The 14,793-nt window shown below is 57.1% G+C and overlaps 2 protein-coding genes across 6 annotated transcripts in view; one reads left to right on the top strand and one right to left on the bottom strand.

Annotated features, from left to right (window-relative positions):
- CCDC157 (coiled-coil domain containing 157) overlaps positions 1–11,013 on the top strand; it is a 21,322-nt gene extending 10,309 nt beyond the window's left edge. For 3 of the 5 annotated variants that reach the window (XM_077160573.1, XM_077160575.1, XM_077160576.1), the window contains 8 exons: positions 189–816; positions 1,451–1,528; positions 1,850–2,040; positions 3,311–3,487; positions 3,638–3,806; positions 4,784–4,923; positions 5,362–5,450; positions 5,534–11,007. In XM_077160573.1, coding sequence (XP_077016688.1) covers positions 189–816; positions 1,451–1,528; positions 1,850–2,040; positions 3,311–3,487; positions 3,638–3,806; positions 4,784–4,923; positions 5,362–5,450; positions 5,534–5,783 — 1,722 coding nt within the window. In that variant the 3' untranslated portion in view covers positions 5,784–11,007. Of the gene's footprint in view, positions 1–188; positions 817–1,450; positions 1,529–1,849; positions 2,041–3,310; positions 3,488–3,637; positions 3,807–4,783; positions 4,924–5,361; positions 5,451–5,533 lie in introns of all 5 variants that reach the window. The other 2 variants (XM_077160577.1, XM_077160574.1) reach the window with 2 other exon arrangements.
- On the bottom strand, positions 7,523–14,793 carry RNF215 (ring finger protein 215). Its single transcript, XM_077160579.1, has 9 exons — positions 14,512–14,793; positions 14,065–14,208; positions 13,560–13,631; positions 13,392–13,477; positions 12,815–12,971; positions 8,907–9,026; positions 8,671–8,814; positions 8,296–8,398; positions 7,523–8,207 (listed from the first exon to the last, which is right to left on the bottom strand). The coding sequence occupies exons 1-9, from the start codon at positions 14,791–14,793 to the stop codon at positions 8,185–8,187; spliced, it is 1,131 nt and encodes a 376-aa protein (XP_077016694.1). The 3' UTR covers positions 7,523–8,184.

The following is a 14,793-nucleotide window of genomic DNA, read 5'->3' as shown; positions in this document are numbered from 1 at the left end:
AGATGCCCTGACTTGATAAGTCGAGGTAGCAGGAAGGAGGAAAAGGTTCTCTCTCATTCACACTGGTGTCAGGTAATGTCTGAGGATGTGAGTGTCAGGTGGGGCCTGTCACAGAACATCCCCAGGGAACTGGTCACCTCCCGGCCTGTCTATCTCACCTGTCTTCTCTTGTCTTTTCCTGGCCACAGAAAAGAGCAAACCAAGGGGAAACCCTCACCTTCAAGCCCATGGCCAAGGGCGAGCCAGCCAGGAGCCCTGAATTTGTGCCTGCCAAGTTTAAGCCCCTGTCGCCAAGGCCAGGCTTGCCTCATAACTGCCAAGAGCCAGATGCTGTTCCCATCAGAGCAGCCAGTGCTGCCAGGAATGCCAGGAGCATCCATTCCCAGACCGTTGAGACAGCCCTGGTGCCCTGTGACGCATGCACCAGCGTTCAGGGCAGCCTGCAGGAGGTGGGCAAGGTGGTCATCAGCCTGTGTCAAGCCCAGAACCTGCCCTCATCCCTAGGGCAGTTCCAGCAGCTGGTGCAGGACAGCATGGGGCTCAGGCCACTGCCAGCTGCCACCGTGGGCCACTGGGCAGCAGAGCAGAACAAAGACCTGCTGCGCCTCAGTAAGCACGTGGGGGCCCTCACTCAGCTCATTGGGCCCCTCAGGGCCCAGCTGGAAGAGGCAGAGGGACAGAAGGCTGGACTGAAGCAGCAGGTGGGTGAGCTGGAGCAGGCCCTGCAGCAAGAGCAGGGGGAGCGGCAGCGGCAGGCAGAGGAGGCTGAGCAGCACCTAGCTGAGCGGGAGCATGACAAGCAGCAACTGCTTGCAGGTCTGTGCCCTAGGGGCTGGATCCTGAGTGCCCCAGAACCCCTGCCACACCCTAGCCAGGGCTTTTCCAGAAGAGGCAGGGCTTTGCATACAAGTAGTTTGTGTGGGATGACCAGGAACCCAGGTTGGTGTGTTGAGAAGTGAGACGGGGAGGAGAAGGCAGCAAAGAAATGTGTGTTCATCAAGCCAGTTCCATCACGGGCAACCAGAGTTCGCTCCCATTGCAGAACACTGGGACACTGTATAGAACACGTGTCAGAGTTATCCCATCAGAGGGGCGAGGGAGCCAGGTATTTATCCATTCGCTCCTGTCAATCCTGAGGGAGTCAATTCACCTTGCACTTCCAGCCGAGCTGAAGCACTTCTGAGGCTTTGGCAAAAGCCATCAACAGTGGTCCAGCTATTGGCATTGGGAGTCAGCCAGTGCCCACCGATGTGGGGCCTGAGGAAATGGTGTCACTGCCTGTCTCTGGGCCTTGCTGCTGGCAGCCAGTGAGGCAGTACAGGGCCCAGCTCTCCAGAACCATTCCCGCAACCCAGGCATCCCCTCCAAATGCCAACAGCTGCCTAACTCTGTGGGGTTCGCTGGGAACGAAGGCTGCCAGCCTCTGAAGGGCCTCTTTCGGCTGCCATAGAGACGAGTGACCTAAAGAGGAAGGTGGCCATCCTGGAGGAGGAGCTGAGGCAGCAGCAGCAATCCACACAGGCTGTGGGTAAGGAGCCCCACGGTGTCCCCCACTAGACAAGTGACTTTTGTCTCTGTCCTGTGGGTTTCCAGAGCAAAGATGAAGGGGCCCACAAAGAAAGATACCCCCACATACACACACTATTGGGTGCCACCTCGCACCCAGAGGGTACTTCTCTTTCCAAACCCTCCTCAGGCAGAGTTCAGAGTCCAATTTTGTGGCTGAGGATGCTGAGACCCAGAGATGGGATATGAAACCCTCAAGTCCTGTCATTAGTCAGATGCGGTGCAGGGACTCACACCCAGGGCTTCCTGCCCCATCCCTTCCCGCACCCACCTGATACTGCAGAGGCAAAGGCAAAGCAACTGCAGGAGGAGGTGGAACTCAGGGCGGCGGCTGAGAAGCAGGTACAGCAGCTGGAGAAGCAGGTACAGCTGCTGGCCGGGCGGCTGGATGGGGCCAGCCAACAGATCCGCTGGGCCAGCACAGAGCTGGACAAGGAGAAGGCTCGGGTTGACAGCATGGTCCGCCACCAGGAGGTGAGTCCGAGTGCTAGGTGCCTCGCCAGCTCCCTAGGCACCTGCAGTGTTGGGTGCCATTGAGGAGGGCTCCACAGGCTGGAGGAGGATAGGGTGCCATCTGTGTAGGGTACCCGCTTCCAAACACCCAAGTTTTAGTTTGACTCAGCTTTACAGAAGGCCTGTCATGAGCAGGCACCAGGGGGACATGACTCGGGGACAGGTAAAGTGAGGTCTTGCTCTAGAGGGACTCCTCACCTGGCATGGATGAGCAGCTGTACCACTAACAACTCTCCTGCCAGATAGCAGAAAGGGGCAGGGAAAATGCTACAGGGTCCAGGGAGGTATGGTCATGTCTGCTTGTGGGAGTCCAGAAAGGCTTCTGGGAAGAGGTGGCCTTTGAGCTGGACTCCAAAGGCTAGTGGCTGGGCCGTGAGCCAGGGGCTGTATAGGAAGGCAGAGCTGAGCCAGGGCCCAAGGCTCAGGGTGCATCCATGCTCTAGACAATGGAACCTCACTGGAGTCCTGTCCAGAGATTGGGGGGGGGGGGGGTGCGGGGGGGAAGGCCTGGAACTGTCCTGGCTGGGCCTCCTTTAGAGGCTTGGTGGGGAGCAAGGACCCGAGGCAGGAGTCCACCAGGCCAGGCCAGAATAGAGAAAGCCTTTTGACCCAAGAGCAGGTGCTTTTCTCTCTGCCCTACCCACACATGAGTTGTCAGCTGTGAGCCAGGCACTGGGCTCTGGCTGATGCAGCCCTTTCATTCTTAGTCCCTGCCATAATAGTGGGAGGCAGATACCATGGTCATCTCCATTTTACAGATGAGGAAACAGATTTGTCAGGTTGAAGTTGCCCCAGGCCACATGGCTAGCAGGAGGCAGAGTGGGACTCAGAGCAGACCACCTTCAGTTCATCTGCTTTGTTCTCAGTGTGTGTTAGGAAATTGGGCTGAAAGGACATTGGAAACCTAAGGAGAAGAAGAAAAGCATATCTCGCAGAATTCCTTTCTGGGTGGGGACACGGTATAACTGGAAGGAAGCGAAGGGTGAGGCTGAGTCAGCCAGCTGCCTTCAGAGAGGGTGGGATCTGTAAGCTGAGGGCCTGGCTTTGATGGGTAGGGGCGTGCCAGCCCACACCTGCCCCTTCCCCTCAATGTAGGGACCTAGCGCTGGTTCACAGACACAAGTGGCCAGGGAAGGGCTCAGAGGGTCTGACAGGCTACAGCCTCCTTAGTCTCCCAGGCCTGGGCTTAGCCCTGTGTGAGGGATCTCACGGCCTGCCCCACCCTGCTCAGTCCCTGCAGGTCAAACAGCGAGCCCTGCTACAGCAGCTGGACAGCCTGGACCAGGAGCGCGAGGAGCTGCGGGGCCGCCTGGATGAGGCTGAGGCCCAGCGGGCCCACGTGGAGGAGCAGCTGCAGGGCCTGCAGAGTGAGACAGAACAGGGCCAGTGCCAGCTCCGGGCCCAGCAGGTGGGGGCAGGCACGGGGCAGGAGTGGGCAGGTGTGCAGCAGGCTCATCCTGTTCTCCAGAGGAGCCCCCACCTGGCTATTGGGGAAGGAAGGTACCTAAGAAGCCAGGAGCCATTCCCCAGGCCTGGCCTGAGCCTGCCCCTCCCCCAGGAGCTGCTGCAGAGCCTGCAGCAGGAGAAGCAAGGCTTGGAACAGGCAACGACAGACCTGCAGCTGACCATCTCAGAGCTGGAACGGGAGCTGCTGGAGCTGCGGGAACGGGAGCGGCTGCTGGTGGCCTTCCCAGACCTCCACAGGCCCAGCAAAGCCCAGATCCAAAGTAGGGACCCAGGGCTGGTATGGAAGGTTCTGGGCAGGACAGGGGTACTACCACTCCCAGGCCTGCAGTTTGGGCAGTAGAAGAGGGTCCAGTAGTGTGACCTCCTTACGAGGGATGAATAGAGGGGAACAGAAACCCAGAGAGGCAAGGTAACCACCCTAAATCACACAGCCTAGTTCAGCTGCAAGTCCACTGCTTCCATAGCCCCCGCTGTTAACCCTGTCACATGCTAGTCCTCACTCGACTTCCCTGTGTCCTTCTTCCTGGCATCTCCCAAATCATGCCTCGGGGCTGGCTTCAGAGGCCCACCAGACACAGGGAGGCTAGGCAACCTGTCTCAGCACAGGACTGTGTGCCAGATGACCCAGGGCCTTGTCCCAGCCCCTCCAACCCACTAAAGCTCCATCCCTCTTGGTCAAGAGGGGCTGAGTCCATCCACAGAGCTGTCGGGAAAATGACCAGTTTCCCTGGGCCTGATACTCCTGCAGGTCAGGCCCTCGCCATCTTGGTCGCCCTGCCAGGTGGGCAGCAGCCCCTTTCACAAACCAGGAAATCAAGAAGACAAGCCAGCAACACCTTGCCTAAGTTTGTAGTGCTGTGAGCTATAAGGACGTATCCTACACAAGTCGAAGTAGCCAGGGAAAAAGCGTCTTTGCTGAATTCCTGTGTCCCGCACCCCAGATCTAGCTATGTGACTTCGGACAACTCACTTTGTGCCCCGATGCCCACCAAAACCAGAAGGCATTGGAAGAGATTCATTTCCTTGTTCCTTTACTTTAGTTTTCATTGAGCTCTAGGTCTCAGCTCAAATTCTACAATGCTGTGGTCACCTTCCTAGTGGGTGGGGGGCAAATCCTCAGGAGAAGCCATGCCAGACGGGATACCCAGCTCCCCTGTGCCTGCCCTTTGAGATCGTGCCCCAGTGGGAGCAAAAGGCAGCCCTGGCAGGGTAGGTCCCAGGCATTGTGTTCCCGCAGGTTCCGGCAACGTCACAGATGACATGGAGAGGCAGGTACAGGCCAATGATATCCGCATCCGGGTCCTGCAGGAAGAGAATGGACGGCTTCGGGCCATGCTGGACAAAATCCATGAGGTGGCCCAGCAGGGGGGCCTCAAGGTAGGCAATCTGGCTCCCCCACCTAGAGAAGGGTCCTCAGGGACCCAGAGCAGGTCTTCAAACCCCATCTGGAAATACGTCAGGAGCCTGTCCCTGTGGCTTAAAGCCAGGTTTCTGTGAAGCTTCCATATCTCCAGCATCTTGCAGAGACATGAGGGTGTTATGGATCGTCTGGCTTCAAATACCCCTACGGCCCTTTGTGCTTTATTCCAAATGCAGCCAGGAACCTCATAAGAAAGTAAACCTTCTTACACTTACTTCCTGCCCCAGGGTTTGTAGCTGAGGATGGGGCTCTGGGAGGCTTCCCAAACTCCTGCCCTTCAATATAAGAGGCCAGAGTATAGGTTCTAGCTCTCTCTGCCGTTTCCTGGTATGACACTCTCTCTGTAAAACGGGGAGGGGATGCCTCATCCTTTCTGAGCCTGGCTTTCTTTGCAGCTGATCCCCCAGGACCAGCTCTGGTCCCCTCCCACCAGAGGAAGCCAGGGCACAGCACAACCAGTCCAGGCCCAGAAAACATCCCCAGGGTGAGTGAGATGTTTGCCAGAGGGAGGCAGGGGGTGGGGAGGCCCCCAGCTCAGGCATGATCTCTGGTCTGGTCCTCCCTCAGGACCTTGGGCAGGCGGCCCCTGCCAGGCAGCAGGACAGGCAGTGCAGGCAAGAGTCTGTCAGGCCAGCTCCGAGCATCCCCGCCTCAGCAGCCCTGCAGCCGGCCCAGCCAGTCCTCCCTGGAGGATGTGACCCACTCGGTCATCTGCGCCCAGAATCCCATCCGGGCCCTGGCCAGGCTGAGGAGGAGAATCTCCCCAGGCCGGGGCCAGGCCAGCTCTGCACGCCAACCTCAGGAGCGGCCCACATAGCTTGCAGTGGTGGTGGGACTGAGGGGCAGGTGGTTGGTGACCCACCAAGTCTAATAAAGCCCCGGCCATCTGCCTACAGCCATTTTGGCCTCAAAGTACTGGCTAAGCCAGGGAGTCCTGGGTAGGACATGAAGTTCCCGATCTTGCAAAGTCCTGGCATGCTATGGGCCCCAGTGCCCCTTGTCTTCCTCCAGACTGGGGAGATGGGAGAGCACACACAGAGCAGAAAGAAGATTCTGACACTTGGATCGCATGGAGGACAGTCTTTCTCTCCCCACTGCAAGGGCCACAGGGTAAACATGGACTCAGTGACCCAGCTCAATGAAGAAAGGTTTCAGGGTGAGGGTGGCAATATATGAGGAATGCAGAGTGGTGCTGAGGTGGGCCCAGGGTGGACATCCAGGCAGGCAGGACAGCAATGCCTCCCCCAGCCCAGGTGCAAACCTAGGGCCTCCTGCCTTGGCTCTGGATTACAGACCCAAAAAAGTCAGCACTTCTTTCACAAAGGAACTTGCCTTTAGGAGATGAGTCAAAAGGTTTCTTGAAATCCAGATGCGCAGATTCCCAGGAGGCCACTGAAGGCAGGGCAGGCCCTCGCCCAACCAGTGAGTTAGCTTTCCCAGGGCTGTCCCTTGGGGCCCACTGGCTGTTGACTGATGCTACCTGTTGCACCAAGCCCACAGCAGTCCAGTTTTCCTCCTGAAGCCTCCGTCTGTCTTTAGTCACCTAGTCTTGCAGGGCAGGCTGAGTCTTTGCTGAGTTCTTGGAGTGGGCATACCCAGCTTCCTATGACATTTCCCCCGGTGAGGTGACCATCAGGCACAGCTCCTCAGTTTACAGAGAAGGGTCAAGAGAGGACGTGTGTATGTGTAGCTGAGCTGGCACAGCCAGGGTCTGTCCTGCTCCTGCTGCTGCATAGCCTCAGGGTTCCTATGGGAGGCTGTGGCCCCCTGGCCTCTCTCACAGAGGAGAGTTAGCCCTCAGAGCAGCTCCCTGAGGCAGTCGGCCTGTGCCAAAGTCCTGGTGAAGGACCGCGGACTTTCATCTGCTCAGCAGGAACATGAGACAGGGGCTTCTCAGCTACATCCCCAGAAGAGAAGAAACTGCCTGGCAGTGTTAGGGTTTTGTTGTCGTGTAACAAATTGTCGCAAGCTCAGCACGGCTGGGTTCTCTGCTCAGAGCCTTAGAAGGCTGAAATCAAGATACCTGCCAGATAGCACTCCTTTCTGAGGGCTCTGGGGAAGAGCCCACGTCCAAGCTCCTGGTTATTGGCAGAATTCAGATTCCTGCGATGGCAGTTCTGATGGTCCCAAGGCCTTGCTGACTGGCTGTCAGCCTGGGGCCACTCAGCTCCTAGAGGCCATCTGGATCCCCTGCCAAGTGACCACCTCCAGTGTCAAGTCAGCCACAAGGAATTTCACACATGTCAAAACCCCTTCACGTTTCCAACCTGGACTTTCTCTTTTTCTGTCAGCCAGAGAAACCTCTCTGCTTTTACAGGGCTTGTGTGATTAGTTAGGTCCACCTGGATATTTTCTGTCTTAAAATCAACTCTACCATATAACGTAACCTAGTCACAGAAGTAAAACCCATTACATTCACAGTTCTGTACATGCTGGGTCTGTACACAGAGAAGGGTGGATCATGGGGCCATCTTAGAATTCTTCCTACCACAGAGAGTAAATCTAGCCCAAGGCAACTTGTTTATCATCTTAAAAAATCCACACAAAGTTTACATCTTATGTTAAAATATATCCACATTTAATTTAATAGTAAACCTCCCCCACCCAAATCTCTTAAAAAACCCCAATGCCCTGGAAGATGCACCACGTTTATCCTGTGGCTTCAAGTATCATGGTCAGTGACATGTAGCCCCAACCCAGAAGCCTAGGATTGGATGGTCTCTAAGGCGTCTGGTCCCAGTCAGGCCTGGGGAGCCCAGCTGGGTGGGCAGAGCCCAAGGACCAACGGCAGCAGGCAGCGGTGGAGTCTCTGGATTTAACATCACACTCTTGACCAAGTTGTGTCCTGAAAGATGGTCAGGCCAGGGTGCCCTCAAGGCTACACAGTTTCTCCCCCGCCCCACCTCCCAATAAGTAAACACAAAACAGCACTGCAGCCGCACCTCCAAAGCAGAGGGAGCCCCAGAGCTCCCCACACTCTCTCTCCTCAGGCTCAGGATCCTAAGGAGCTGCCTGTGAGGGTGGCAGATGCAGAAGCCCCAGGAGTGCCAAGCTGGCACCAAAGCAGCCTCTCCCTTGACTGGCAGGTCCGGCCCCGCATCCTTTGCCTCAGGGTTGCTGGCCTGACCTTCGCAGTGTGGATGCAGTGGGAGGCCCCTTATCCTTCTTCCCAGCCAGAGGAGTTTCTGTCCTGTCCATCCCGCTGCTCTGTTCCATGGCTAATCGTCTGAGTAGCGGTTCCCTGCAGAGGGAGGAGAAAAAGAATAGGGAGAGGTATCAGGCAGGGGCCAGGAAGAGTCGGCCATGGGACCCGCAGCCCTGGTGCTCACCCAGGACGTTAAATTTGCACAGCGGACAAGTCTGCTGCAGCATCAGCCAGGGGTCCACGCAGTCTCGGTGAAACTCGTGCTTACAGGGCAGCACCCGGAGCCACTATGGGGAGAGGAAGGGAGCATTCAGGCCAGAAGGGCAGGACTCCCACCCCAGGCCCCTCAGCTGAGCTGGGGAACTGAAGCTCCCAGGGCCTAACCTCCCCAACCCTATTTCTATTCTCTTTGCCCTTGTGCATGGGGGTGGTAGGGGGGTGGGCAGCTGGGATGCTAGGAGGAGGGGGCCCTGTTTGGGGTGGTTCAGGTGGTCTCTCAGGAGAGGGGTAGAGAGATGTCCTGGGTCAGCCACAGCTGGTCTCTGCCCAGGGGACAAACCTGCTTGTTGCAGAAGTGGTCCAGGCACACGGCACAGGTCTCGGTGCTGGGCTCCAGGGGTCCCTGGGCTGCCCTGCCCAAACGGCAGCGCCGGGTCTTGAGTGATGCCAGTCTCTGTACCACGCGGCGCCTGAACAGGTCCACCTATGCGAAGCAGGCAGCCAAATCTTGCAGGACTCAGGGTTGGGGAGCTGGGGGGCTGGAAGGCTGGGGGGCTGGAGGGCTGGGGCTCCCACCTGGGCTCCAGGCTCCCTTGGGCTCTGCCGTGATGCCTGCCGCTGGGCCTGGACCACAAGGCCTGTGCACAGGAGCATGGCCACCAGCAGGATGGCGTTCCACAGCTGCTGCAGGGGCTTCTGGGGAGGGGAGTGGGGGTCAGGGTGTGCCACAACTGCCCACCCTCTTCCTCAGTGACATCGCCTTCCAGGAGCACCAGTAAACCTAGCAGGTGAGGTGGCCAAGGATCATTGACCCTGTTTGCTCCTGGCCTCCTCTTTTGCCTTCTCCACCCTATGTATCTCTCTGTCCACTGCCCAGGAGACACACATGTCCCCACTGCAGGCATCTCTCCTGAGCAATCAACTTACCTCTCAAGAGTTTTCACACTCAGGAAAGCCTCAATCTGGCAGCCCCACAAACTCCCTGACCCAGGACTCATCGCCCTCCCAACCCCAGTCTGCCATTTCTTCCTGGTCTGCTTTTAAGGAACTCATCACCTTCCCACCCGTGCCCCTCCCTCTCAGAGCGAGCGGGTCCCCACATTCTATGGCTCCTCTCTCCCAGATCTCTTGTGCCCCCTCTTCTCCACCCTACAACCCCTCCCTGCCCTTCCCTGCAAACATGACCTCAGCTTCCCTGCTGGACACCCTTCCCTGCATCTCTCCCTCCAGCTCCTCCACCCTGCCTGCAGGCCCTTGCTGAACATCAGGCCACCTCATTTATCACCCTGCCTCCCTCCTCCGAGTGACTTGTGCTCTTTGCCCACTCTCACACCTGTGCCTTTCCACACACGGTTCCCTGCCTTGGGATCTCTCTCCTCCTTTGCCCTCTCTCTTGGTTAATGCCTCTGGACACCCCTTGCTCTGGGAAGCTCTCCCTGACCGCTGCAGGGTAAGTGAATGCACCCCCCCCCACCTTGCTTTCTCACACCTAATTGTATATTTCCTTGCCACTGCCCATCAGGGTCTCTGAGTTCCTGCTGATGGGACGACATCTGCTGTGATCACCACTGGGGTCCTGGGGCCCCATGTAGTTGAGAGAATCAGGTCTCTGTGGAATAAGTGAGTTTGGAAAAGAATAACGGAGTTAATTCTGGACCACTGGGGCCTGGGGGTTATTGGGGATAATGCCGACCATGGTTTTGCTCCCACCAAGGACAGGATGGCTGCTAGGTTTTGGCTATTAAGCAGTAGCTCAAGAAGTGAAGTGGCTGAGTAAGCAAACAGCCTCCTGTGGCCCCAAGACGTGTGATGCTTGCCCACATAGGTGTGCTCCTTTTCAGTGTCTGTATGTGCAGCTGTGACTAATAAACATGTTCGTTTAAAAGCTATCTGCAGCTCTCAAATCTTCTGCCAGTATGTTTTCCCCCGGCCAGTGCTGCAGTTCAAATACCACCATGTGCGGGCAGAGCAGACTGTGAACTGATCTAATGTTAAGAGGCCACCACTCTGGATGAGTCTAGGTGCTGGTAGAATCACAAGATACTGCTCTTGCTCATAGTAGAGGCACTCAGTGGCCATGACCAAGAGATACCTATGAGCCCTAACTCCCTGCTCTGTCCCCCATCTGCCCTCCATTGCAGTGGGGTGGTGGCACCCATTCTATGAAGTGCCCCCTCAGCCCCTGAGTGCCCTGTGTCCACTCCCAGCTCAGTACTGAATCTAGCTGAGGGACAGTGTCTCTGGGCCCTCTCCTTCCCAGACTGAGTTCTGTGAGCCCAAGGCTGCAGCTGCCCTGGTTCTTTGCTGAACCAAGCCAGGCTGACATGTGCTGGATTCAGAATAGCCTTCAGAGGGAGCACCAGGGCTGAGCCTACTCTAGACCCCCATGCTTTGGGGCAGGTAGCTCAGGCAGGAGAACTGAGGCTGTGGCCAGCCCAGAGCTCCGCTGCCGGAGACCCAGCCTCTGTACCCTGGTGCCCCCCGCAGCTGAGGAGCTAAAGGTGAAGCTGAGGGCTTGTCCATTAGAGACTGGAAGAATATGACTTGGTCCTTTGGTCAGGGGAAAGCCTGACGCCCATCTGGTCTACAGCTGAGATGCCTATCCTGGCTGCTTTGCAGACACCCCACTTCTGTAGGCATTCACCCACAGTATGGACTGAGGCTGTTCAGCTTTGCCCTCTGCACATTCCCCCCTACAGGTCTCCCAGGCTGTCTCCCAGCCTATTCCTTGCCCTCTCGCTCTAGCCTTTCCGCCAGCACCTCCTCCTGGCCTCTCATCTGATGGTCCCTCACCAACTGTGTGGGCTGCCCTCTAGAGGGGGATGTGCAGCAGGGTACCCCTCTCTTCCAGAAAGCTCTTCCCTTCCTCCAGCCCTGGTGCTTGCTCCCTCAGAGCTTCTGCAGCTCAGGCTATTCAAACAGGCATCCCTGAGCAAGTGCTGTCTGGGCTGAGTCAGTGAGGTCTCCATGGATGAGTTCCTTCTTCCCTGCTTGTCTCTGAGCCCTTCAAGTGCAGAGACCAGGTCTCAAAAGCCTTCCTTATCCTCTGCAGCCTTTCATGAGCCCCAAGTGTTGTAGGACCTCAGAAACCATTTGGTGACACCTGATTGATTCAAGCTCTTATAACAGTAAAGATATTCCAAGAAACAACAGCAGTCCGTGTGCTGGTGGCATCAGAGCTTTACATCACTATCCCCTGGCAATCCTGTCCCTGTTCCACAAAGGAAGAACATGAGACTAGAGACATTTCAACACTCAGCCTAGATCATTCAGCTAAGATTTAAAGCCAAGATGTGACCCCTGAGCCTGCCAGACCTGAAGCCGCCTTGCATAGCCCATATCTGCTGATACCTGCTGGATACTTCCCAGGAGACAGGGCCTGCCCATCTTAAAGAGAAGGGGCTTAGTACATGTCTATGGACTGAACGCCACTGAAGCCCCTGGATGCAGAGCACTGAAAAATCCAGAGACAAAAAGGATGCAGTTTCTGTCTTCAGGAGACAAAGTCACACACCCCAAAACTCACACAGGATGGCTATCCTACAAGCCCTATTAAGGAGGGGGAGAGGGCACGAAGAAGGCTTTCTGAAGGAGACTGGTGGGATGAGTTGTGAAGAGTCTGGCTGGACTGGAATATATGGTGATGGAGCAAAAAGTTGCCCATGGCCATGGCCAAGCATGGCCCAGTGTCTGGTGGCAGGAGGCTCTGCAACATATGTAGAAGCCAGTAAATGGCACAGGGTGGCTGGGGCATGGGACCAAGAACAATGGGGGAAAGAAGAGAAGACTAGAAAAACAGGACAAAAGGATGTGTTATAGGTTGAATCAAGCCCTCAACAAAGACATGCTCAAGACTTCATGGACATGAATCTACTTGTCCATAAGATCTTTGAAGAAGTTATTAGCAAAGGTGAGACTAAACTGAATCACGGTGGGCCCCAAATCCAGTTAGAGGAGCCAGAAGGGGAGAGAGATGGCCATGTGATGGAGGCAGAGACTAAGTTATGGGATGCCGGTCAGCCCCCACTGGTATGCTACAGACTTCAGGGAAAGCACGCCCTGCTGAAACTTTGACTTTTGACTTCTAGCCTCCAAAACTGCGAGGAGATATTCCTGTTATTTAAACCTAGTCTGCGGTGCTTTGTTACAGCAGCCCTGGCTTACCAAGTCAGGGGTCAGATCAGGACAGCCTGGAAAGCTAGGCTAAGGAAGCTGAATTTTATTCTGCAGACAGTGGCCAGCCAAAGGTGGCTTTGGAGCAGGAGCGACAGATGGCAATGGGAACTAAACATGCAGTGTGACAGTGGGCGTCCTGCCATCGTGACCATGACCTGCATCACTGATTGAACGTGTACAACATATGCGTGGGGCGGCGATGGTCACCAAAGAGTCATGAGAGGCCACAGGACTTGCAAGACAAGGTCATGAGTGTAACCCCCCCCATGCCTCTTCTCCCTCAGCCCCTTGTAATCCCTGACACCCACCTGCTCCTGGGCATGACTGCCTCCCAGGCACACCAGGTCCTGCCAGCCACCAGAGCCATCCTTGGAGAGGCCGCAGGTGGTCCACAGTGTCAGCTTCCACTCGATGTTGGCCGATAGGGACTCCCCAATGGTGATCTCAGCCGTGGCCTGGGTCCTCCTGGAAGGGAGAGCCACAAAGGGGCCAGATGCAAGAGCTCTTGGGAGGGCGAGCCCAAGCCCACTTACTCCCAACCCTGAGGAAAAAGGATACCCTGGAATATCACCCCCACATCCTTTCTGCTTTGGTCCCCAGGTCTTTTGTGGGCATTGGTTTTTCTAATTTCACACAAGCCTTCCAATCCAGTATCCGGCTTCCTCCTTGCCAAGGCTAATCCCCTTGGCCCACAGAACCACCCCCTCTTTCCAGGCCCTGGTTCCTCCTCACTGTCCTCTCTTCCATTTTTCAGACTGGGAGGCTTAACAGTCTTCAAAGCTAACAGGAAAGGCCCTGGTCCTGCGACCTTTGGGCCCACAACAGGAGGCAGGGAACCCCAGAACCCAGGCTCCTAGTCCTTCTGAAGCCCAAGCCCCAACTCACTGCAGCAGTGCCTCCAAGAGTTTGGTGACATTAGAAGAATAATGGAGAACGATCACCGGCCTGAGCAGAAGCTGGGATATGTCCAGCTGCAGGGGACATGGAGATCAGCAGGCCTTAGAGGCTCATGCCCCAGCCTGTACCACCCCTGCTTAGGCTGCTTCAGCTTACCTCTCGGACCACATTGTGGTTCAGGATGAGCAGAAGCAAGGCAGATGCTCCCAGGAAGAGGGCCCGGCGCATCTGCAGGAGGGCAGAGGGCACAAGCTAGCACACACCTGCTAACACACTTGTCCCATCACCTGGAGCCAGAGTCACCCTTAGCTCCTGCTTCTGCAGTGAGCATGTCCTCTGGACTAGGTGGCTATACGTTCCTGAAGCTAAGGGGGAAAACTCCTATTCCTCTTGTTCTCCCCCCATACCCAAACAACGCTGTGCCTTCCCTGGTACCAGCAGGGCTGTTCCCCTACGGGTCCCAGCAGGAACTCCCCCATCTAACACCCTCAGAGCCTGGTTGAGCTTTTTTTTTTTTTTTTATCTCTCTTCTGCTTCAACAGCATGCCAACTTGATTCTCTAAACTTCTCTGGTTGCTCCTTAAGGGCCCCCCTGGTGGCCCGTAGCTAGCAGATGTCTTCACACCCTTCTCCCCGAACCCCCCCCCCACATCCCCTGCACCTGCTGGACCAGGGCTTTGGGATAGGTCTGTGAGCTGCGCCCTCCATTCTCCTGATGGAACTGGGCCTCCTGCTCCTTGCCCACGTAAGCCACGGCAATCCAGCCTGCTCCAAGCATCTCCTCCTCCGCATCCATGATGTCCATCTGTGGGGCGAGGGGCTGTGGGCAGAGGCAGGCAAGGGGGGGAAGAGGGGGCAGGGGTAGGCCACACAGGCTTGGGGAATGACTGTGGAGGGACATGAATCTGGAGCCCAGGTTTTGGAATTCTGAGGTCCAGGCAGTCTGGGCAGTCTGAGAACCACGCGCTGGGTGGTCAGGACTTAGCCCCAGGAAGAAGGTCAACACTGGGGTGCGGGATCTAGAGTGGGGATGGGGAGGAGGATTTAGGCGAGGAGTCGGAAGCCCGGTCTGGGCCCGGCAGGATGGAGGAGGCACCGCGGCGCTCACCAGCAGCAGGCGGCCGCCCAGGGTGGGCGCCGGGTCGGCGTCGGGGCCGATCCTGACGCCCTCCAGGACCAGCGCGTCTCGCCGCGGGAGTCGCACGTCCACCCGTACGGCGCGGGCCCCGCCCCGCCCCGCCCCAGCCAGGGGCTCGCTGCCGTCCGCCGCGGCCCCGGGCCCCGCCAGGCCCAGCCAGAGAGGCAGCAGCGGCAGCAGCAGCAGCAACGGCGACGGCGGCGGAGGAGGCGGCGGTGGCGACCTCGGCGCGGGGCGGGCGGCGGGGCCCAT

The sequence above is a fragment of the Tamandua tetradactyla genome, chromosome 5, assembly GCF_023851605.1.
Source record: "Tamandua tetradactyla isolate mTamTet1 chromosome 5, mTamTet1.pri, whole genome shotgun sequence".
NCBI lineage: Eukaryota > Metazoa > Chordata > Mammalia > Pilosa > Myrmecophagidae > Tamandua > Tamandua tetradactyla.
The sequence above is the reverse complement of the archived record's forward strand: the minus strand, read 5'-3'. Positions and strand labels throughout refer to the sequence as shown.